The 24,521-nt window shown below is 41.8% G+C and overlaps 1 protein-coding gene across 39 annotated transcripts in view; it reads left to right on the top strand.

Moving 5' to 3' along the window:
- MACF1 (microtubule actin crosslinking factor 1) overlaps positions 1-24,521 on the top strand; it is a 378,870-nt gene that overhangs the window by 217,902 nt on the left and 136,447 nt on the right. For 31 of the 39 annotated variants that reach the window (XM_063782390.1, XM_063782385.1, XM_063782389.1 and 28 more), the window contains 7 exons: positions 1,675-1,810; positions 5,674-11,130; positions 11,656-11,805; positions 14,964-15,179; positions 15,266-15,415; positions 21,449-21,682; positions 23,947-24,096. In XM_063782390.1, the coding sequence (XP_063638460.1) occupies positions 1,675-1,810; positions 5,674-11,130; positions 11,656-11,805; positions 14,964-15,179; positions 15,266-15,415; positions 21,449-21,682; positions 23,947-24,096 (6,493 nt within the window). The remainder of the gene's footprint in view (positions 1-1,674; positions 1,811-5,673; positions 11,131-11,655; positions 11,806-14,963; positions 15,180-15,265; positions 15,416-21,448; positions 21,683-23,946; positions 24,097-24,521) is intronic. The other 8 variants (XM_054681497.2, XM_063782398.1, XM_063782399.1 and 5 more) reach the window with 1 other exon arrangement.

Below are 24,521 nucleotides of genomic sequence, written 5' to 3'. Positions count from 1 at the left end.
ATGGACTTAACTATGTTTTCGAGTAAGTCTCAAGGACAAAGGGGAGGAGATAATTAGAGAAAGGTCCCAGTGGACATGCAAGAGGAGGAAACTCATTGATAGTTAGAAAGTACAACCTTAAACAGGAAATTGGGACCACCTTTTTTCTGAGGTGGAGATGAGGGAAAGGAGATTAAGAAAGGTATGGACAGAGGTAAATTTGTTAGGACTGAAGCCAGAAAGTAAGAGAATTAGTGCCCAGTGGTCTGTATTTTCTCTTTGAAATAGGTGGAGAGGTTTGTTGAAAGGATGGTGCCGAGGAGAAAGGAAGAGGGACTTGGCTGGGAATTTACAAGAGGATTGTCAGGAAGTATTGTGGCCCAGTTGAGATTGGAAACCAGTGGGCTCTGTCTATGTGGTTGTGGAATTTTTTTTTCTCTAACTGGATTTACCTAGCAGCCTTAGTGTAGGAGCAGAAGAGACTGGTGGTTTGATTGATTTGGGGTTGGGCTTTTATCAGGTTAGTGAGTGGAGAGTGCAAGGATAATGGTAAGGAACTGATCAAGAATATGGATTGTGGGGTCTGGCCTCTGAAGAAAAGAAACTTAATAGAGAGGACTGATACAATAAGAGGAAATGGAGGCATTAAGGAAGGCTTAGGACATATCCATGAGTTGATGGATAGATCCCATTTGAATCAATAGAGTTCATTCTCAGAAACATAATGTGGAATGAAAAAAGAAAGTTGCAGGATTCATCAGATTCAAGAGGTGGTTACCTTTGGGAAGAAAGGGAAAGGAATGGACTTGGTGACAAATATACAGTGGGCTTTAATTATATCTGTAATGTCTTATTTCTAAGAAAGGGTCTAAAGCGGCCAGGTGCGGTGGCTCACGCCTATAATTCCAGTACTTTGGGAGGCTGAGGCGGGCAAATCACCTGAGGTCAGGAGTTTGAGACCAGCCTGGCCAGCATGGTGAAACCCAGTTTGTACTAAAATTACAAAAATTAGCTGGGTGTGGTGGCGGGCACCTGTAATCCCAGCTACTCGGGAGGCTGAGGCAGGAGAATCACTTGAACCTGGGAAGTGGAGGTTGCAGTAAGCCAAGATCGCACCACTGCACTTCAACCTGGGTGACAGAGCGAGACTCCATCTCAAAAAAAAAAAAAAAAGAGAGAGAGAGAAGAAAAAGAAAAGGCCCTAAAGCAAATATGTAAAATAGTAAATTGTGAAATGAAAGCTGGGTAGCTAGACAACAGGTAAATAAGAATGTGTTACATTCTTCTGCCTGTTTAAAATATTTTATTTTAAAAAGAAAATAGGTATAGAAGGAGTAAAAAAAGATAAAACTGAAAGGTAGAGTTATAATCATATAGTGGATTCTTGAAGTCTAAGATTTCAGAAGCAGAATAATTTTAGATGATAGGATCTAAGTTTGACATTTGGGGGTGGGGCTAAAGTGGAGATGAGGTCATTTGAACTACAAGCATAGGGGTGACATAGCATTGACATCACCAAGAACCATGACTTGATTTGAGATAAACAGAAGAACTGACTGAAATGCCAAAGTCTCCGATGAATATGGAAGAAGATCATCCATCCAAGATGAAGAAGTAGCAATTTTGAAGCAATAGAGCAGAGTTTGGAGATTGTTTTTTTTTCTCCTAAAAAAGCTTTAATGCTTCATCTTCCAGGCTCTCAGAAAAAGAGAAGAAACAAATATCTGAGCAATTGAATGCCCTAAACAAGGCTTACCATGACCTTTGTGATGGTTCTGCAAATCAGCTTCAGCAGCTTCAGAGCCAGTTGGCTCACCAGACAGAACAAAAGGTACTTTTAGTTTTCATCTCCAAATATTGGGTGGATACCTTTTGAATGGTATGAAGGCAGCTTTGCTGATTCAGAGTCATGATCACTAGCTTTCCATGACCAATGTGACTTAATTTTTAACCTCACCTTAGCAGCCATTTGTCTTGTGTTTCTTTACTGGGGTTCCATGATGTGTTGGTCAGTCAAAAGCACTAGAAGACACTTACAGCTAACCCTTTAGACCTGGTTCACCTTTTTTGTCTTATGCCATTTTGTGGCAGACAGCAGTCTAGGAGAACATAAATTCTGTATTATATGTGATCACAGGGCAGTAACATACTCCCTTGTGGCATTGTCACTCAAAAGTTGATAGCCAAAAGTTCTGGATATTGGGAAGAAAAACCTGTGAACCTGTTCCCTCTATACTAAGGCAGTAAGAAATATTAAGTTCCAAAGCAAACTGGTAGAGTAGTTTCACTGACTAAGACGCTGGTTCCCCTCACCCATAGTCATCTCATCATGTGGCATCTTGACCAGTTCCCCTCCATGTTCATTTCCTGGACCATGTGAAAGTCATCATAGTTCCTACTGGTTGTCCTAAGTTCTTCCTGGATACTTGTGCGTGTGTGTACACTTACCATATTATATACATGTGTCTCTGGGATATATATGTGTGTTTGCCTGCTTATTTCCTATGTTGTGAAGCAATGGCCAACTTATGTGGGGCAGGCCAAAATTAAGCTCACGTGATAGTCAAATTTGGTCCAGATGATGCTCAAAATGATATTCAGACAAAGCATGTCTTGATTCTGATCCTTGGATATAAATTTTGTGCAACAGGAGCTAGAGTTGTAAAAACCACAAGACAAAACCAGCTATGATTTGATGGTGTATTTCCAAAAACAAAGTGCTGGTGTAACATTCTCCATTTAAGGTAGCCCACTTCCAGTGGCTTGTTGCTTCACCATATAAGGGAGTATGTGAAAAGTTTTAACAATTGCTTGCTGAGAACATCCAGTTCTCATTTTGAAAGGTTAAAAAAGAGGGGGGAAAAGGAAAAAAAGAAAAAAAGAAAGACAGGCTGCTGAGCACCACTACATTGAGCATGATGTGTCTCCTGTACTGTTTGTGTGTTTCATGTGAAGTATTGTTCTGATTAACTGACATCCTTGCTTACAAGTTTCACTAACCCTTTGGAGTTTAAGCACAAATGCACAAAGGGAAAAGAGGACGACCTGTTTGGGGTTCTTTTTTGCAAAAACAAACAGTCGCATGCTGGATGCTAACACCAAGCTTACACTGTGTGTGTGATACGGCTGAGCTGCTCCATAAGGCTCTATCTTTTATCTGCCCAAGGCGTGCCCTGCAACTCTGGTAAGTAGAAGCCTTTTATGTTTTCTTTCCTCCTCTCCTTCTATCTCTTAATGCTTGTTTAGGTCAGAATGTCCATGTTTGGTAGGACAGAAATGAGTTTCTCTGGATTTTTTCCCAGCTGAGTATTTCCTGCCTATCCTTCAATTATATGAGGGTGTTGGAAGTAACAGTGTAGACTTTTCTCTTTGGCTACACTGCAGGCCTTTCTTCAATGTCAGCATTTTTGAGACTCCATGAATCTCACAAAAGAAATGAAAAGTTCTCAAAGGGATGTTTTTCTTTGTCATATTGTCTGTTCTGAATAGTCTTTCATGGATTTTCTAAAAGGAATTTTTAAGGTATCTTGAAATTTTTCAGTTATCACATTCCAGTGAACTTTTTCCTTCAATTTCTTTAAAACAGACACATAGTGAGTTTGTATAATATATATGTTTAAATTATATGAATTGGACTTTCTATTCTTGGTCAGAAAACATGGGGATAGGGAATAAATAATACTTTAAATAGTGTAGAGAAGTCTGTCAGTTATTCCATTGATTGAACACATATGTAGAAATGGAGATGAGAACCAAATATACTGTTATTTCATTTGCCATCCATTCTGTATTCTTATTGTATGCACCTCATCAAGCTTGAAATCCTCAGTGCGTGTTTCTAACACCCGAGGGGAAATGGCTTAATGATTTTAAGGGTTTCCTTATTATTTATCCATATTCATCCCATGTTTATTGAATGACAGCTACTGTTCCTAGACCTTCATGGACAATGGATCAGCTCTTACAGAACTTACTCACTGAGATAAAATGAAATGCCATTATTTAGGAGGCAGGGAAATAATTGGAAATTGCTTCCACAAGATCCTCTATCAATAAGATAGAGAGTTAAATAAGTAATCAGAAAGTAGCACTGACCAAAGAGGGACAGATAAAATTATATACAGAAAATGAAAATAATGAACATGAAAAGAAGAGCTGAAAAGTTGGAGAGTAATAAAAATGATGAAGTGTTGTAAGTGGTTAAACACTTAAATAATTTAAAATCTGAATGTATTATTCTGTGATAAAAGATCTCAAAAATGAGAATTCTTTAGGAGCTGTTTCTAGGATTTACAAGGGTAATTTTGACAGCGTATATGCCTTATTCACTGACCTTAGGACCTAACTCCTGTGTTAAGATGTGACTCTACTGTACTTGTCTTTTACAGTTTTCTGGGTCTGACTCTGGGAGGACAAACAAGATTTAGAATCAGACCTTGATTTGTTTCTGGAACTCACTAGTTTTGTGACCTTGGACAAGTTACCTAAACTCTGTGCCTCATTTTCATTTCTTCAAACTAAAGATTCAAACAATTGTTTTCATAGGATTACTGTGAGAATTAAATGTCAGTGTTCAGTAGATCTAGTAATAAGTGATAGCTGTAGTCATGGTTATTGTACTACCCATTCTAGCCTGGACCAGAAGAAAAGTTACTAGTGGTTCCATAGACAAGGGTCCCCAATCTGTTTCTTCCTTGACTTGCTACTTCCAAGACCTAGAACTAACTTAATTTAGAGCCATTGCCTTGGGAGAAGCTAGCATTGTCCAAGAATATGAGTATCCCACTTGCTAAATAGTTGCTTGAGTAGTATACACAGGCCTGTTTACGGGATGCACAATTGTTCTGGAGCTTTTGGGCTGCATAAATCTCTCTTATTCTATGGACCAGTCCTGCTGTGCTCATCAGCAGGGAATTGCTACTTCCAGAGTCTTCTGTGTGGTTTGCAACACCAAAAACTTGTTGTATGGCATTGAATTCTCACTTTGGGGGAACTGTTACATGTCTTTAAGAACATTTATGATGATTTAGTCTTAGAAATAAGATTAAATCCTATCATTTTCACTGCTTACCACCCTGTAGAGCTTGTCACTCAGATATGCTTAATGCCACTATCTCTCAAGTAATCTAGGAACTTCTGACCTATTAAACATTCTGCAGTTTAGAAAAACTCTTTTTTAGTCTTAACACCGGGTGGCTTGCTTCAGAATATTTCCTACATGTTGGGGCTTATCCCATGCTGGGTTTTCCTTGTGGTCAGAATTTCATATACTGTAGTACTTTTTTTTTTTTTTTTTTTTTTTTTTTTTTTTTTTTGAGACAGAGTCTCGCTCTGTTGCCCAGGCTGGAGTGCAGTGATGCAATCTCAGCTCACTACAACCTCCACCTCCCGGGTTCAAGCCATTCTCCTGCTTCAGCCTCCTGAGTAGCTGGGATTACAGGTGTGCACCACACCCAGCTAATTTTTGTATTTTTAGTAGAGATGGGTTTTTCACCATGTTGGTCAGGCTGGTCTCAAACTCCTGACATCATGATTTGCCTGCCTTGGGCAGATTATAGGCGTGAGCCACTATGCCTGGCCTGTATACTATAGTTCTTTGAATGACTCCTTTCAATAGTTGTGCTTTGCCATTGGCTCTGATTCAGTTTTCTTTTTCTTCTCTTCTCCTTTTTTTTTTTTTTTTTTTTTTTTTAGGAATGCAGAGCAGTTGCTGGGGTGATTGACCTAGGCACAGTGGAGATATTTCCCATCTTCAAAGCCATGCAAAAGGGCCTCCTTGACCAAGACACAGGCCTAGTGCTTCTGGAATCTCAGGTTATCATGTCTGGCCTCATTGCCCCTGAGACGGGTGAAAACCTCTCTTTGGAGGAGGGCATAGCCAGAAACCTTATTAATCCCCAGATGTACCAGCAGCTCCGGGAGCTACAGGATGCCCTGGCCTTAATAAGCAGGCTTACTGAGAGCAGAGGCCCTCTTTCTGTGGTGGAAGCAATTGAAAAGAGAATAATCAGTGAGAGAGTTGGACTGAAAATCTTAGAAGCTCACCTGGCAACTGGAGGTTTCAGTCTTTCCCCTAGTGAGAACTGTATTAACCTGGAAGAGGCTTTTCATCAAGGCCTCATTTCTGCATGGCTTCATTCAGTATTAGAGTCTTATCTTAGAACATCCAAGAATTTGATAGACCCTAACACAGCTGAGAAAATTGGTTTGCTGGATCTGATGCAGCGATGTATTGTCCACCAGGAATCAGGATTCAAATTACTGCCTGTCAAACAATTGGCAGGTGGGATGGTGAGCTTGAAATCAGGCCGGAAGGTTAGCATTTTCCGTGCAGTTCAGGAAGGGCTAATAGATAGGCAGGTCACTGTCCGGTTGCTGGAAGCTCAGCTTTTTGCTGGTGGCATAGTAGATCCAAGAACAGGACACAGACTTACAGTGGAAGAGGCTGTAAGACATAATCTGATTGACCAAGATATGGCCTGTGCTATCCTCATAAGGCAGCTTCAGACAGGAGGCATCATAGACACTGTCACGGGGCAAAGGCTAACAATAGATGAAGCAGTGAGCAATGATCTAGTAGCTGCTAAGATCGCCCTTGTGATTCTGGAGTCCCTCTGGTCATTCATGGGGTTGCTGTGGCCTGAATCTGGAGAGATCCTCCCAATTACAGATGCCCTAGAACAAGGTATTGTGTCTACTGAACTAGCACATAAAATCCTTAGTAACCGACAGCATATTAAGGCTCTGTTTCTACCAGCAACCACAGAGATTTTGTCCTGGAAGAAAGCAATAGAAAGTGGTATCCTGGATCGAGATCTTGCCAATAACTTAAAATCGATTTGTATACCTGATGTGATGCCCCACATGCAACTAGCAGACTCTGCAGAACAAAATATTAATCCTGGAGCAGCAGTTCTACCGTGCAGCAAGAGCCACCCTAAGGCCATAGCAAGCCAGAGTGAGAATCTGTTGTTCCAGCTGATGACTCACAGCTATATTAATGTGCAAAATGGACAGAGGCTGCTTCTGTTAGATAAAGAGCTGATGGAGACACTGACATCCAGAGATGAGTATCAAACAAGTCCTCCAAAAATGGTTGAAATTGGGCATCAAAGGCAAAAAACTCCTGAGGGATTGCAAGAATCAGCTAATGTGAAAATCTCAGGAACTTTCAGCGATGGGTGGACTGTGAGGCTGCCTGAGTTCCAGTTTTCTTCTCAGAACAAAGAACATCCCGATCGGGAAGATTGCACTACAGAAAAAGGCAAAAAGACCACTGTAGAAACAGAAGATTCTTCTGTAGAGAACCCTGAACAGGATCTGTTTGTAGAACAAAAAGAGAGAAATCCAAACATTGATGCTTTGAAGGTAATAAATAAAGTCAAATTAGAGGTACAAAGGCAGTTGATAGGTACCAAAAGGGAAGACCAAACAGCAGTGTCTATCAGAGAAAATGCCAGCAGGGGACACCTCCTGACCATACCTCCTGCTGAGGCGGAAGGTGTGCCGTTGGTGGTTGACAAAGATGTTTTTTCTGTTGAAACACCAAAGAAAGAACATCAACCTCTAAGAAACACTTCCTTTACATGTCAGAATGAACAAGCACACACTCTTGAGACTGAATATATTCATGATGAAACTGGAGGATCTCACATAAAACCCCAAAGCAAAAAGTCACAAGTTCAGGTAAAGAAAACTCTAGGTATAAAGTTAGAACTAAAGTCTGAAACTGATGGGAATGTTCATCCTCTGGACAAAAAGGAAATGTTAAAGAAAACATTTCTGGCTAAGGATGACCATAAAGAAAGTCAAGAAGCACAGAACATCGCAGGTGGTAGTATGATGATGTCAGAAAAAACCGATGAGGAAGATAGTGGCAGGGAAATTTTTCTGTCATTCAGTCATCCATTAGAATTGCTTGAAGAAGCTACCTTAAATGTATTATCTGCACAGTTACTAGATGGTGGTATCTTTCATGAACAAACAGGTCAAAAGCTCTTACTAAATGAAGCAATATCCCGAGGCATTGTGCCAAGTCACACTGCCGTGAAGCTTATGGAGAAGCTGAACATGTTTCAGGGGTTCTTTGACTCTCAGACTTGTGAGTCTTTGACAACTGAAGAAGTCATTAATGAAGGTCTGATGGATGAGAAATTATTACATAATGTCCTCATGGCAGACAAAGCTATAAGTGGTGTCTTAGACCCCCGTACCCAGACACTGTGCTCTGTAAAGGATGCAGTTACAGTTGGACTTCTTGACAAGGAAACAGCCACCAGAATTTTAGAGAGGCAGGTGGTGACTGGTGGAATTATTGATCTGAAACGAGGCAAAAAAGTTTCAGTAACTTTGGCCTCAACTCTTGGCTTGGTGGACGTTGCTGACCAGCCAGAACTTATAAATCTGGAGAAAGCTTCCAAAGGTAGAGATGCTGAAAAAACAGTTAGGGAGAGATTAATTAGTTTACAAATGGAAACAACAGGACTTATAGACCCTGATAGTAAAGCACCTTTAACAGTTGTGCAGTCCATTGACAGAGGTCTTTTGGAGAGAGAGGAGGCCGTTCGTTTGTTGACTAAGCAAGTGGTAGATGGAGGTATCATTCACCATATATCTGGGATGAGACTTTCTGTTGATAATGCCTTCAGACATGGCTTAATTGGTGAAGATTTAGCCGAGAAACTCAAAAGAGTTGAGAACTTAAACATCCATCAGATTTTTAATCCTGAAACAAAGGAAAATGTTTCCCTCCCTAAAGCCATAAAATTAGATCTTATTACCCCAGACCTGAAAAGAGAAATCCAGGAGGTTCAGGCCTTTACTGGAAACTTTGTGGATCTCATTTCTGGTCAGAGATTGACCTTGGCAGAAGCTGAAAAAGAAGGACTGTTAACTAATGAAGCAGTATTGTCTCCAGGAATGATGCATGGCATTGTAGATCCCGAGAACTGCAGAATTGTCCCCTACTCAGAATTAGTCAAGAAATGTAAGATTGATATTGAATCTGGACAAAGATATCTAGAAGTAATTCCCTTCTCAGACATTAAAGATGGGGTGAGCGACAAAGTGCTTACATTGTCTCAAGCAATTCAGCTTGGAAAAGTAGACTTTGCATCTACGCTGAAGGTTCTAGAAGCCCAGGCAAATACTGGTGGAATCATAGATACTGCTACTGGAAAAAGACTGACATTGGCATCAGCTTTGGAAGAGAAACTGGTGGATGAAAACATGGTCAGAATTATTGCATCTCATCAGGTGTTAAATGGAGGAATTGTTGACATATTTAGTGATCAGAGAGTGACTTTAGTAGAAGCTATTGAGAAAAGACTGATCAGCCCTGAACTGGCAAATATGATCCAAATAGATAGTTCAGAGTTCAGCGATCACAGGGCTCAGATTGAAAAGCAAGCAGGGATTGAAGTGTGTGCATTACAAAATGAATTTCTAAGAAAGGATATGTTAATTGCTTGTAATCAGACTGCTGAAATGAGTTGTAATAAAGTAGAAGAGAGTGAGAGATTATTTCAAGTTGAAAATCAGTCTGCACAAGAAAAGGTTAAAGTGAGAGTTTCTGATGGGGAGCAGGCAAAAAAGAGCAGGGAAATTTCCTTAAAGGAATTTGGGTGCAAGGATCAACGTAAGCCAAGAATGTCTTCAGATGCTAAAGAATTTATCAGTATCATAAATCCTCATAATCTTAAAGGTAAATCCTTGGGCCAAGTGTCATTGACACACCCTTACTCTGAAGTTTGTGATTTTAAACTCAAAGAAGTGGCTAGAAATAACATGGGAAATGATACAAATGAAGAGCAGGAAAAAGCAGTGACAAAAATAGAAATTATTTCTCATATGAAGCAGTCTACCTCATGTCTAGATTCTGAAGAAATAAGAGAAAATCAAGGGGAAGTGATTTTGGAAGTACAAGAAACATATTGTGAAACATCAGGCAAATTGCCGAGTGAGCAGGTTTTGCAGCAACCAATGAATGCTGGGGTGAAAAGTAAGAGAGAGAAGAGGGAGGTGATTGTAGAAGAAAGTATCAGAACATGCAAACCAGCATTTCTTTCTGAAGAAAAGTTGTATCAGGAAACTGCCATTAGAGATGAGCATGACTCCCATATAAAGAGCCAACCTAGGGAAATGACCTCAAGTGAAAAAGGGAAAGAAGCTGATACAGAAATGGGATTTTCTATTACTTTTAAAATTGAAGAGTCCTCTTCCCAAGTGGTACCTCAAGGAATTTCTGTAAAACATCTAGATGCTTTAACACTCTTCAGCTCTAAACAGGCCAATGAAGGAAAAGTAAACAATTTAAGTCTCTGCTTGACTTTAAAACCAGAAGAAAACTTATCTCGAGAAATTGCCTGTGGGGCCCAGAGTGAACCATTCCCTTGTATGACCCCAAGACCTGAAGGATTGCACTACCAGGAATCAGATGGAAAAGCCCAAGTGACAGGCCCATCCCAAATTTCCAAAACAGACAAGTCTTTCCAAGGAACCACCAGACAGGAGACCAACTATCATCAAGATTCCTGGGTTACTTCAAAAACTAAGGAAACCAAACATCAAATTTCCTCATCTAATGAATGTAAAGAAAAGTCATACCAAGAAGTATCTTTTGACCCAGCAAGAGGTCTTAAATTGGAAGAAATCACAGTTTCTAGACCAGATTCAAAAGAAGTCAGGTATCTAGAATTCTCAGACAGAAAAGACCTTCATCATCAGGGCAGCAAAAGTGATGATAAACTTTGTGGAACTCTCAAATCTGAAATAGCAACACAGGAACTAACTGGAGAGAAATTTCTAGAAATGGCAAACCCTAATGTTGCAGGTCTAGAAGCAGGATCCATTGAGGACATAGTGACTCAAAGAGGTTCCAGAGTCTTGGGATCCTTTCTTCCAGAGAAACTATTCAAAGGAGTGTCTCAAAAAGAGAATACAGGGCAACAGAATGCCATCATTAGTCCTACTGTTCTAGAGACCAGTGAAGAAAGGACAGTGTCCCTAACAGTATGCTCTGCAGTGAAGACAGAGAAGACACCACAGGAAAAGCTCAGAGAAAGCCCTGGCAGTGAACAAACTCCCTTCATGACTGCACCTGAAGGAAAGGGAAATGGAGGTGTAAACCCAGAGCCCTTCAGAGCAACTCAGGTCAGTGGTGTGCTTTTTTTTTTTCTTTTAAGATACAATTAGTTTAATGCTAAAATTCTTAACTGGGTACAGAGTTTACATATGTGTAATTGTATGCCTCTATACATTTTAAGGCACTAGATGATTCTCTAAGATATAACTTAGTTTATCATCATCTGTTTGTAGCAAAGTTGTTGGAAAATTAGGCATTGGCTCTGAATGTCTTTCTGAAATCTGCAAGGGTTTTAAATACAAACGAGCTAATAGAAATACTAGGATGATGCTACCTGAAATCAGAATAGCTTTTGGAAATTTTGGTAAAATGATGCTTGTAGATTGATAGCTCTGAGCTTCTGCTCTCTGAGGAAATTGGTAAAATCACCTTTGTCTATTGATTTGAAATGACTTAAACAAAATGTTTTATTTTATCCCACTCTATGTGCAGTAAAAATTGCTTCTATTTGTCTAACAAAAACCCCTGCCTGCTTTAAAGCTGACTTACAGGAGAACGTCAGAACTGAGTCAGCTTTCTTTTTGGCTCCACAGAATGTATTTACCCGGCAACTCTGTTTAGAACATGATGAAAAGCTAGTATCCTATCTGTCTCTGTTACGGAACATTGAAATGAGGACCAAACAGATTCAACCTTTGGAGCTAAACCTGGCAGAACTACAGGATCTGCTGTGTCAGGCCAAGGTAAGTTCCCAGAGACTTCCACCACAGACACCAGCTTCAAGATAGCTGCCTCCATCTTCCTTGAAGATTTCAAGACTTACTAGAACCTGCTTGCACTCTATTCTAGGGTAAACAATCTCAGACCCTTGTCAGGTAATTATGGGATGGGCTACATTTGGATAGACTGGATAAAATTTATAAAGGATAAACTTGAACAGACCTCGGATTTGGCTATGAATGTAATTACTACCTTTTTTTTTGAGATAGAGTCTTGCTCTGTCACCCAGGGTGGAGTGCAGTAGCGGTGATCTCAGCTCACTGCAACCTCCGCCTCCCGGGTTCAAGCAATTCCCCTGCTTCAGCCTCCCGAATAGCTGCGACTATAGGCACCTGCCGCCACGCCTGGCTAATTTTTCTTGTTTGTTTGTTTGTTGTGGGTTTTTGTGTGTGTGTGTGTGTGTGTTTTGAGATGGAGTCTCACTCTGTTGCCCAGGCTGGAGTGCAGTGGCGTGATCTCGGCTCACTGCAAGCTCCGCCTCCCGGGTTTCCGCCATTCTCCTGCCTCAGCCTCCCGAGTAGCCGGGACTACAGGCGCCTGCCGCCACGCCCAGCTAATTTTTTGTATATTTAGTAGAGATGGGGTTTCACTGTGTTAGCCAAGATGGTCTTGATCTCCTGACCTCGTGATCTGCCCTCCTCGACCTCCCAAAGTGCTAGGATTACAGGTGTGAGCCACCACGCCCGGCCCTACCAATTGTTATCTGCGTGGTTTTGGATTGATTTAGGTAAGTTCAAAGGCAGAGTGATTGGTTAGGAAACTATTGCAGTAATTCAAGCAAGAAATGTTGGAGGCTTAAAACAGTAGATTAGATATGTAAGTTAATCTCTCTTACTTCCTAAAACTATACTAAGACATCAGGAAAAAGGTTTTTTGGGTTGTTGTTTTTTTTTAGTGCATAAATTCATAAAAGAGCAAGAGAGGAGAAAACAGCAGTAAAATTTTAGAAGTTAGAAAGCAGCTGGATGAGGCGATAACTACCTTAGCAAGCTAGAGTAAACCAGATCCTCAACTTAAAGTGGAGGAAGCTAAGGAACAACCTGATTTACACTACAGAACTCCCCAAAGCCTCAAAAATTGGGAGCACCAGAAAGAGATGAAAATGGATATGCAAACGGGCTTATAATTGGTTTAAAGTCTGTTTAAGAAGCAATTAGACCTTGAGATTTTCAGCTTACTTCACATAGCCTGGCAACTGCTTGTGCTGTGCTCTAACAAAAGACTGGATGTTCATTCTCTGAGGAAAGTAATTCAAAGTGTCTCTTGACTAGGGAGAGCAGCCATTTATTGAAGGTAAATATTCCATACAGAAATCAGTAGGATTAACTGGAAGTTCACATACATACTGAATTTTGAGCTATATCCTTGCTCCCCCTATGGTTTGACCAGCCCAAGGGGGAAGACCTAATGGTACTGATATAAGTGGTTTCCCAACTGTATGGCCCAGCTCCATCACCCTCAGTGAAGACTACAGCCAGCAGAGTTTGTAGTCAGCTTTTTAGGGCATTACACTCCACTTCAGCATCCAGAAAGCTTCTGATACAAAAGGAGAGGCTAAAACAAAGAAAAAGAAACTTGGACAAAATACAGACTATTTAGGAAGAAAAACATACTGAGGGCCAGTCACAGTGGCTCATGCCTATAATCCCAGCACTTTGGTAGGCCAAGACAAGAGGATTGCTTGAGCCCAGGAGTTTGAGACCATCCTGGGCAACACAGTAAGAAATTAGCCAAGCCTGGTGGTATACACCCTAGTCCCAGCCACTCAGGAAGCTGAGGCAGGAGGATTTGCCTGAGCCCAGGAGTTTGAGGTTGTATTGAGCTATGAATGCATCACTGCACTCCAGTCTGGGAGACGGAGTGAGACCCTGTCTTAAAAAAAAGAAAGAAAAATATATTCAAAAGCACTGCCATTTAAAGGACCAACAAAGAAACAACAACAACAAAAATAGATTGAAAAAGTCTAACTGGAGATCTCTGAAGAAGACCTGGAAACACTCGTCTCACAGAAACCAAAGGAGGAGGAGTCAGCCCTAGTAACTGCCACAGGGAGATTGAGTACAATGAGGACTGAAGGGGAGATTCAGCTCCTGAAAGTTATTGGTGACTTTGAACAGTTTCAGTGGAGTGACGGGATATAAACTAACTTGCAGCTGGAAGAAATGGGAGGTTGGAAAGTAGAGACAATTAATATAGATCCTTCTTTCCAGAAGTCTTAGGTACAGGCAAGGAATGAGGTGGGACACTACTCGAAGGAGATGGATTGAAAGGAATGTTTTGAATGGGTTTTGGACTGAGGAGAAAGAACCAATTAAAAGGGAGAACTTGAAGTTAGAAGAGAGAGGAAGTGATAACTGATAGAACCAGTCCCCTAAAAACATAGAAAGACAGCCTTGAGAGGGAGGAAGAGTGGCTATTTCACTGAAATTGGAGGTTAAGAGTTGTCATAGGATTGGAGTCACCATGAAGACAGATTGTAGTGGTTTACTGGTTCTCTCAATATCTAGTGTGTGGCCTTGGGTAGGGTGGCTGAACCGGGGCTGAGGATGATGCCCCAAAGAACTATGTCAGGTTCTTCCACAGCTTATTTCCGGCTTATCTGTTGAGGACCAGAATATTACAGACTAGATGAGTGGAAAAGCTGGTTGGGGTTAGCTTTGTATTCTTTGGTTCCATGACCCTGGAATTTAGAGTGGAAGAGTCATCCGTTCGGTTTATTTTGTAGCACATTAATTCTGCACAGCTGCTCCTTGGGGAAAGGCATAATGACACTCTCAGAGAGGCAGCAAGTTACAGTGGAGGGAGCACACTGCACTGAGTGAGAAAACCTGAATCCAAGTCCTGGCTGTACTGCTTACCAGCTGGGTGACCTTGGACACCATTCACATTTTTTTTTAAGCAATGAGGCATCTCTTCTGTAAATCCAGAACAGTAACATCTACCTTGCCTACCTCATGAATTAGTGATTGTGAGAACCAAGTAAGCTAATGAATGTACATAAAAACATTTTCTAAGCCCTAAAGTGTGTGTAGACATGGGGTGAGAGAGAAATGTGTTCACAGCTGATTCCCAGAGGGTTTCTAGTCTTGCTTTTATAGGTAACTCCACTTTATTCCCTCAGGTATTAGACAGGGAGTTAAAGGATCTGACCACCTTGGTCAGTCAGGAGTTGGAGTGTGTGAATCAGATTATCATCAGCCAGCCTCAAGAAGTTCCTGCTCAACTGTTGAAGGCTCTAGAGAAAGATGCCAAGAATCTTCAGAAGTCTCTCAGCTCTGTGAGTGACACTTGGAATTCCAGGCTACTCCACTTCCAGAATGCTGTGGAAATAGAAAAGGTAGCATTTTGCTTTTATTCATAAAGGCTCACAAAGTCTGGGTGGCTGGGAGATTTTCATAATGTGATTTTCCATTTATTTCTTAGACTAAAGTGTTAAATCAGCACACACAGCTAGAAAGCCGACTTCAAGATCTGAGAGCCTGGGTTGGCAATAAAAATCTTATTCTGAACAGCAAGGGATCTAACAGTGAAATAGATGTTGACAGCCTGAACCACTGTCTCCAACAGTATGAGGTAAACTCAAGCACGTTTTCTTTGTCCTTTGAGTTGTATCAATTTTATTTCCCTGCTAGGCAAACCAGTATCCATATTTATCTTTTTTTTTTTTTTTTTTTTGAGACGGAGTCTTGCTCTGTCACCCAAGCTGGAGTGCAGTGGCACAATCCCAGCTCACTGCAACCTCCGCCTCCTGGGTTCAAGCGATTCTCCTGCCTCAACCTCCCGAGTAGATGGGACTATAGGCGCCTACCTCCACGCCCGGCTCATTTTTGTATTTTTAGTAGAGACGGGGTTTCACCATGTTGGCCAGGCTGGTTTCGAACTCCTGATCTCAGGTGATCCGCCCACCTCGGCCTCCCAAAGTGCTGGGATTACAGGTGTGAGCCACCACACCCGGCCATTTATCTTTCTTAGAAAGTCTGATTTTCCATTTTATAAATAAAGTCAGCTATGTTTAGGTTTATAATTATCATATCCCTGGCTGGGCATGGCAGCTCACACCTGTAATACCAGCATTTTGGGAGGCCGAGGCGGGCAGATCACCTGAGGTTAGGAGTTCAACACCAGCCTGGCCAACATGGTGAAACCCCGTCTCTATTAAAAATACAAAAAAATTAGCCGGGCGGTGTGGCAGGCACCCGTAATCCCAGCTACTTGGGAGCCTGAGGCAGGAGAATCGCTTGAACCCGGGAAGCAGAGGTTGCAGTGAGCCAAGACCGCGCCATTGCACTCCAGCTTGGGCAACAAGAACGAAACTCCGTCTTAAAATTAAAAAAATCGTATCCCTGGAGCTTCAGTGATAATGATCATTTCTCCTTTCAGCTATTCTCTGAGAGACCATCTACTGAATGACCTGTTATTATCAATCTCATCCTCTCTTTATAAATGAGCATCTAGGATCCGTCCTTTGTTTCTTTTTTGACCACGATCCAATCCTACGTGCACACACACATACCAGTTTCAGGAGATTTTTTGTTGTTGTTTTCAGGGGTACATGTGCAGGTTTGTTATATAGGTAAACTGCATGTCATGAGGGTTTGATATACAGATAATTTTATCACCTGGGTAATAAGCATAGTACCCAATAAGTATTTTTTCTGATCCTGTCTCTGCTCCCACCCCCTCACCCTCAAGTAGGCCCCAGTATCTGTTGTTCCCCTCCTAGTATCCATGTGTTCTTGTTTGGCTTCCACTTATAAGTGAGAACATGCCATATTTGGCTTTCTGTTCCTATGTTAGTTTGCTTGGGATAATGGCCTCCAGCTCCATCCATATTGCTTTAAAGGATATGATCTCGTTCTTTCTTATGGCTGGATAGTATTCCATAAAATGTGGTGTCCACATTTTCTTTATCCAGTGTACCATTGATGGGCATTTAGGTTGATTCCATATCTTTGCTATTGTGAATAGTGCTGTACTGAACATACACACACATGTGTCTTTATGATAGAATGATTTACATTCCTTTGGGTATATACCCAATAACGGGATTGCTAGGTCAAATGGTAATTCTAAGTTCCTGTGAAATCGCCGCAGTGCTTTCCACCATGACTGAACTCAGGAGAGTTTTTGATTGGTTATTTACAGCATGGGTTGGCAAACTTTTTTTTTTTTTTTTTTTTTGAGACAGAGTCTCTCTCTGTCACCCAGGCTGGAGTGCAGTGGTGCGATCTCAGCTCACTGCAACCTCCATTCTCCTGCCTCAGCCTCCCAAGTAGCTGGGATTACAGGCACCCACCACCATGCCAGGCTAAATTTTTTGTATTTTCAGTAGAGAGGGGTTTCACCATGTTGCGTAGAGTGGTCTCGAACTCCTGACCTCAGGCAATCCACCCACCTTGGCCTCCCAAAATGCTGGGATTACAGACATGAGCCACCGCGTCTGGCCAGCAAACTTTTTAAATAAAGGGCCAGATAATAAATATTATAGGCTTTATGAACCATATGCAAAAGACCTATTTCTGTTGCAATCACTCAAAATTAAAGCAGCCATAAATAGTACATAAACAAATGGCTATGGCTATGTTCCAATAAAACTTTATTTACAAAAAAACACGTGATAGACCAGATTTTGCTTGGGGGCCATAGTTTGTTGACCCCCCTGCTCTAGAGAGTTGCTTTTCTTCTTCTTAAGCCCCAGATTAATTGATTATTTTTATTAGTCAATGAGAGAAAAGACCATGAGACACATGTGAGCCAGAGAGTTTTCTCCCCAATATTGTTCTCTTTTTTTGTTCTATTTAAGATTATTTGAGGTATTACAGTGGTTTATCAACCCTCTGCTATAGAGAGATACCCCTCTCCTTCAACTTTTTAGAATGTCAGAACGGAACTAGAAATGTCCCCTCCTTCTGTTCTATCTTCTCCCTCTTCCCCAATCTTAAGAGAATCAGACATAAAAGTTTGTCCATGATCAACCTTATACACAATCTCATCCCTCTTTATCATGTAAGAGTTGACCTGCCTCCTCTTTTTATACCCTTTATCCAAAGATATCACTGAGGGAGAGAGTTTGAGACTTTATTCAGCCTTTATCTGTTTGCTAAGATATTACAAAGAAGCAAGCATGAAAAAAATTACCATGACATAGTGTGAGATATAAAAACATAGAGACATAGAGCATTTCATGCATTGGTGCCCTCCCCTAGTTATAACATATGAATCCTCTTGTAGCAGAGAACAACAGTCTGAGCCTTGTTTTTCTAGTGATAGTTTCCTAAATTATCATGTTCACAGAGGAAGGAAGCTTTGTCTTATTGTTAGCAGTGGCAAATCCATGTGAGTCTGCAGCAGCTCGGTTCTTGCCTCCTCAGGCGAAAGAATTTGACCAAGGGGCATAAGGCAGGGGGAGAGACTGAGGCAAGTTTTAGAGCAGGAGTGAAAGTTTATTTAAAAGTTTTAGGGCTGGGCATGGTGGCTCACGCCTGTAATCCCAGCACTTTGGGAGGCCGAGGCGGGCGGATCACCTGAGGTCGGGAGTTTGAGACCAGCCTGACCAACAAGAAGAAACCCCGTGTCTACTAAAAATACAAAATTAGCCAGGCGTGGTGGCACATGACTGTAATCTCAGCTACTCGGGAGGCTGAGGCAGGAGAATCACTTGAACCCGGGAGGCAGAGGTTGTGGTGAGCCGAGGTTGCGCCATTGCACTCCAGCCTGGGCAACAAGAGGGAAACTCCATCTCAAAAAAAAAAAAAAAGAAAGAAAGTTTTAGGGCCAGGCGTGGTGGCTCATGCCTATAAATCCCAACACTTTGGGAGGCGAAGGTGGGAGGATCACCTGAAGTTCAGGAGTTCAAGAGCAGCCTGGCCAACGTGGTGAAACCCCATCTCTACTAAAAAAAAAATATAAAATTAGCTGGGCATGGTGGCAGGCACCTGTAATCCCAGTTACTTGGGAGGCTGAGGCAGGAGAATCGCTTGAACCCGGGAGGTGGAGATTGCAATGAGCTGAGATCATGCCACTGGACTCCAGCCTGGGTGACAGAGCACGACTCTGTCTCAAAAAAAAAAAAAAAAATTCAGAGCAGGAATGAAAGGAAGTAAAGTACACTTGGAAGAGGGCCAAACGGGCAACTTGAGAGATCCAAGTGTGCTGTCTGTCCTTTGACTTGGGGTTTTATATGTTGGCATGCTTCCAGGGGTTACGTTTCTCCTCCCCTGATTCTTCCCTTGGGGTGGGCTGTCTGCATGTGCAGTGACCTGCTAGCACTTGGGAGGGGTCGCATGTGCAGTGTGTTTACTAAAGTTGTATACATGCTCACTTGAGGCGTTTTTCCCTTACCAGTCGAGCGTTTTTAGAGGAAGTTCATATACCAGTTTAAACTCTGCCACTTTGCCTCTTAGTGCGCATGCTTGAGCCCACTCGCCCAGCTCCTGAGATCTTACCGGGAAGCTGCTAATCACCAGCTTTAGGTGTTTTCTATCTATTGAGAGCCTGCCTTTCTCTGCTGTCGCTGCAACCAATTATTATTTTAGAGAGATGGTTGAACAACCACCTGACCATCACCTGATGGTCACCTGACATTCTTGGAGGTGACCATCAGGTGATGTGGAGGTGGGCAGGGCCTCTCATGCCCTGCTCATGTCTGCCTAACTACCGACTGTAACATTATGATAAATATTCAAGAAGCCCTTTCTGCCTGTTCTGCAGGATTGACTACTCTCAATTGATCTACTCTCAGTTTCAAAGTGATGGAGATCCAGTATAACATAATTGATAATCACTAGATGTGGGAAGATTACTTGTTTTTAATAGTCTGAAAACAGATGATTTTAGTGTTTGGACAGTTTTTACTACTTTAAGGGAAAAATATAACTATAACAAGAAAGTCTGAGTGTAATCTTTCAGTTTAAAAAATAGTATAAACAGCATCATTTACTCAGAAAATCAAAATTTAGGCTGGGCATGGTGGCTCATGCCTGTAATCCCAGCACTTTGGGAGGCTAAGTGGAAGGATCACTTAAGCCCGGGAGTTTGAGACCAGCCTGGGCAATGTGGTGAGACACCATGTCTACAGATAACTTAAAAAATTAGCTGGGCATGGTGGTGCGCACGTGTGGTCCCAGCTACTTGGAAGGCTGAGGTGAGAGGATTGCTTGAGCCCAGGAGGTCCAGGCTGCATTGAGTTTTGTATGCATCACTGCACTCCAGCCTGGGTGACAGAGCAAGATCTTGTCTCAAAAAACAAAAATTTTAGCGAATCATAAACAAATTATATATTTTCTCAGTACTGGCCTACCAGTAACTCATTGCTGGACAGATACAAATAGAAATTTGAACCTAAGAAAGTACAATTAGGTACATCTCAGATCAGAAATTCATGTTATACTTTGCAAAACTTTTTAAAAAAATTGATGGCCGGGCGTGTGGCTCACGCCTGTAATCTCAGCACTTTGGGAGGTCAAGGAGGGCAGATCACTTGAGGCCGGGAGTTCGAGACAAGCCTGGCCAACATGGCAAAACCCTGTCTCTACTAAAAATACAAAAAATTAGCCAGGCGTGGTGGTGAGTACCTGTAGGCCCAGCTACTCAGGAGGTAGAGGCACAAGAATTGCTTGAACCAGTGAGGCAGAGGTTGCAATGAGCCAAGATTGTACCACTGCACTCCAGCCTGGGCAACAGAGCAAGACTCTGTTTCAAAAAAAAAAAAAGGGCCAGGCATGGTGGCTCACGCCTGTAATCCCAACAGTTTGGGAGGCCAAGGCGGGCAGATCACGAGGTCAGGAGATCGAGACCATCTTGCCAACACAGTGAAACCCCATCTCTACTAAAAGTACAAAAAATTAGCCGGGCATGGTGGCGGGCGCCTGTAGTCCCAGCTACTCGAGAGGCTGAGGCAGGAGAATAGCATGAACCTGGGAGGCAGAGCTTGCAGTGAGCCGAGATGGCGCCCCTGTACTCCAGCCTGGGTGACAGAGCGAAACTCTGTATCAAAAAAAAAAAATTCACAGATATTTTGGATTAACAATAGTATAATTATTCTAGCATAAATAATTGAGCTGCTTACTGTATTTGGAAATCAAGGTAGGTCCAGTAAAGGGAACTTAATTCTAATTTATGAGGAGTTTGGAGAGACTGAAAGTGAGAGAGACTTTTTTTTTTTTTTTGAGATGGAGTCTTGCTCTGTCACCCAGGCTGGAGTGCAGTAGCGCAGTCTCGGCTCACCGCAACCTCTGCCTCCTGGGTTCACGCCATTCTCCTGCCTCAGCCTCCCAAGTAGCTGGGACTACAGGCGCCTGCCACTATGTCTGGCTAATTTTTTGTATTTTTAGTAGAGACGGGGTTTCACTGTGTTAGCCAGGACAGTCTCCATCTCCTGACCTTGTGATCCGCCCACCTCAGCCTCCCAAAGTGCTGGGATTACAGGCATGAGCCACCGCACCTGGCCAAGAGAGACTTTAATTCTAATTTGGCCCTAGAATCATTAGTGCCAGTTATGAAAATACAGGAAATTAGCCTCTCTGATTCTGTTGGTTTTCTTCATGAACTGAGAAATGGAAGTATCATGGTTTTTTGTTTTTTGTTTCCTTTTTCCATTTACCTTAGGATTTGAAACAGCCTATGGCTGAAAGGAAAGCTCAGCTGGATGCTCTTGCTTTTGATATTCAGTTCTTTATCTCGGAACATGCCCAGGACTTGTCCCCTCAGCAGAATCGACAGATGCTGAGGCTTCTGAATGAACTGCAGAGGTCCTTCCAGGACATTTTGGAACAGACTGCAGCTCAGGTGGATGCCTTGCAGGGCCATCTTCAACAAATGGAGCAGGAAGCCCTGGTGAAGGTCAGACTGAACCAGCAGCTGGGCTCAGTTTGTCTTTGGGGATGTCCTCTGTCATTGGGTTTTCTGGCCAGACTCTGTGTATCATGATTGCAGGAGCCTGGGTTTACCAATTTTGAAATTTCATGTCATGCAGGCCAGTATGGTTCTAGTCCAGGAGGCACTTGTTCTGGCTGTTGTTCTTGCCATGTCTTTGGTTTTATGTATGTGTGAGAGAATGTATGTGTTGACATGTGTATACATATGCAAGTGTTTTCTTTTAGTGAGACTTTTCCTTCACTGTATCTCATTGTCTCTGAATTTCAAATGAAAATCATGTATCTAGTCCTTTCCCTACTTTACTTTCTCCTTTAGCTTTGTTTTGAAGGCTCGTAAGAACATCTAGATACCCTGAGCTCTTGAGGAGAAGGGTTCTGAAATCAGTTTCATTCTATTTAATCTATTTCAAATGATTTACCATAAGGTTCCTTGACAATCCTTAAGTGGCTGACAAGGAAATTTTATTAGAATCGTATTAATTTTTGGCTCTTTAAGAATTAATATTATTTTCTTGCACCTTTCCTCACAGTATAGTGCCCAGTGCTTATTTGCTTATTCAATCATGGAAAACAGTATGTAGAAGCAGGATGATACTAAAACAAACAAACAAACAAACAAAAAACTAACCATCCTACCATCTTCCATCACAACTCTCTTCTTGCAAAGCTCAACTCAACATAATTACATTAATAGTAACATCAAAACCTTAGAATACCCAGAATGATGTTCATGCCATTTCTGCTATTTGAATAGTAAGTTGGCATATAGCAAGATGATATTAGAATTGTCATTATCACCATAAAATTTGTCTCAAGGGCTCCTTTATTAAATATTGTGCAAAAAATTGAGCTTTTGAATCAGACTTTAAGGGAATTAGGGTAGTTGGTGCCATATGTCCTGTATTACTGTCTCATTTTTTCAACTATATTGAAATTGAGATATATTAATGGAAAGCTTTAGGTTACCTTTGAAAACTGAGCATGTGCAATACTCGCATTCAGGAGTTTATATAGCATGATATAACCTTTGGATAATTAATGAAGTAAAATTCATCTGAGCCACATTAAGACAAGACCCAGCCCAGATTCAGGGTAGACTCCTGAGCTGCAGCAGGTGATAGAACTGCATGTGAACATTCTCCCTGAGCATGTAATTAATTCCACAATGCTTATTAACCTTGTTATTGTCAGAAATGCTCTGCTTCTCTCAATATTTGCCTTGGATGTGTGTGTATGTCTCTGTGTTAACTTGTTTGCTTTGCTTTTTTCAGATTCAGTCTGCACCCATCCTAACCCATGAAGATCCTGTTTTACAGCTGAAGAGCTCTTAGGAGTTCTCTTCCAGAGCCCTTCTATTTGTCCTAAAGAGGGGGAGAGAGGGCCAATTTGGGCACCTGTTTGTAAGTGCAGGTGACTAAAGCGCCATCAGAAGGTAGAAACTGGTGGAAAATGGTTTTAGAAGGATGGTCAGGAGAACACATCATGCTCAATTGCTCAGTCAGGTGCTTCAATGTCATACAACTGAGATAAAATCTAGAGAAAGGATCAGGCACAGAAACATATTCCCTCTCTCTCCTTGGGCCTGGCCTGTTCCTTTGATATTAGTGTAGACACCTAAAGGACTGAGCCAGTTGCTATTCTTGGGCACTTTCCTTCTCAAAATAGCCAAATCTAGCCCTTCATGCCTGGCGTGTAATCATTTTATTTAATGAGTCTCTGGATTGATGAGACATTTGATTTATAAAGTCAGCTCAATTATTAAGAAGCTCGATTAACTTATGAATTATCCAGGTCTTTGATTTTTCTTTCTACTCCAATTCTACTTTTGCATATTATGTAGCAAATCTCTGGTTCTAGTGGAGGGATTGATCAGAACCACTAAATTATTATCATCACTATTATCATGTGTGGATTTCAAGCATCTGGGCTCTTTCTTCTCCATTTCCAAAGATAATAACAGCAGTCTGGTGAAGGAGCTCTCAAACCAAAACCTGAACTAGAAACATTCTCATAATTATCCTGATTATCCAATCCGTAGACCCAGATCAATGGACTGTCCAAATGAGGGGAGCTTTCCAAATATGATTTCTGTGTCTTTTCCTATTCTAGTCTCCCACCAACTTTTCCATCCTTGAGATATAACCTTCCTGTTTTACATTTCAGGGAGTTTCTTGTATTTGCAAAATGTGAATTACGAAATGTCTCTTGACCCCTTTGCATTTTAATTAGACCCTGCAGAAACAACAAAATACCTGTCACCAGCAACTGGAGGATCTTTGCAGTTGGGTAGGACAGGCAGAAAGAGCACTGGCAGGCCACCAAGGCAGAACCACCCAGCGGGATCTCTCTGCTTTGCAGAAGAACCAAAGTGACTTGAAGGTCAGTGTGAATCTGTCAATTTTAACACAAAGTCTCGCTCTATAGCTCAGGCTGGAGTACAGTGGCGTTATCTTGGCTCACTGCAGCTTCGATCTCCTGGGCTCAGGCAATCCTCCCACCTCAGCCTCCCCAGGAGCTGGGACAAAGTCATGAGCCACCATGTCCTAATTTTTTAATTTTTTTGTAGAGATGGGGTATCACTATGTTGCCAAAGCTGGTCTCAAACTCTGGGCTCAAGCAATCCTCCTGCCGTGGCCTTGGCCTCTCAAAGTGTTAGGATAACAGGCTTGAGCCACCATGCCTGGTGATTTTTTCATTCCTTCAACAAATATTTAGTGCTCAAGGGTTAGCAATAATGGTAAACAGACATCATCCCTGGCCTTGTGAAGCACACAGTCTAGCAGGGCATACAGAAATTATACAGG

This window comes from Pan troglodytes, chromosome 1, assembly GCF_028858775.2.
Source record: "Pan troglodytes isolate AG18354 chromosome 1, NHGRI_mPanTro3-v2.0_pri, whole genome shotgun sequence".
Lineage (NCBI taxonomy): Eukaryota > Metazoa > Chordata > Mammalia > Primates > Hominidae > Pan > Pan troglodytes.
Note: the sequence above shows the minus strand (reverse complement) of the source record. Positions and strands in the feature narration are given on the sequence as shown.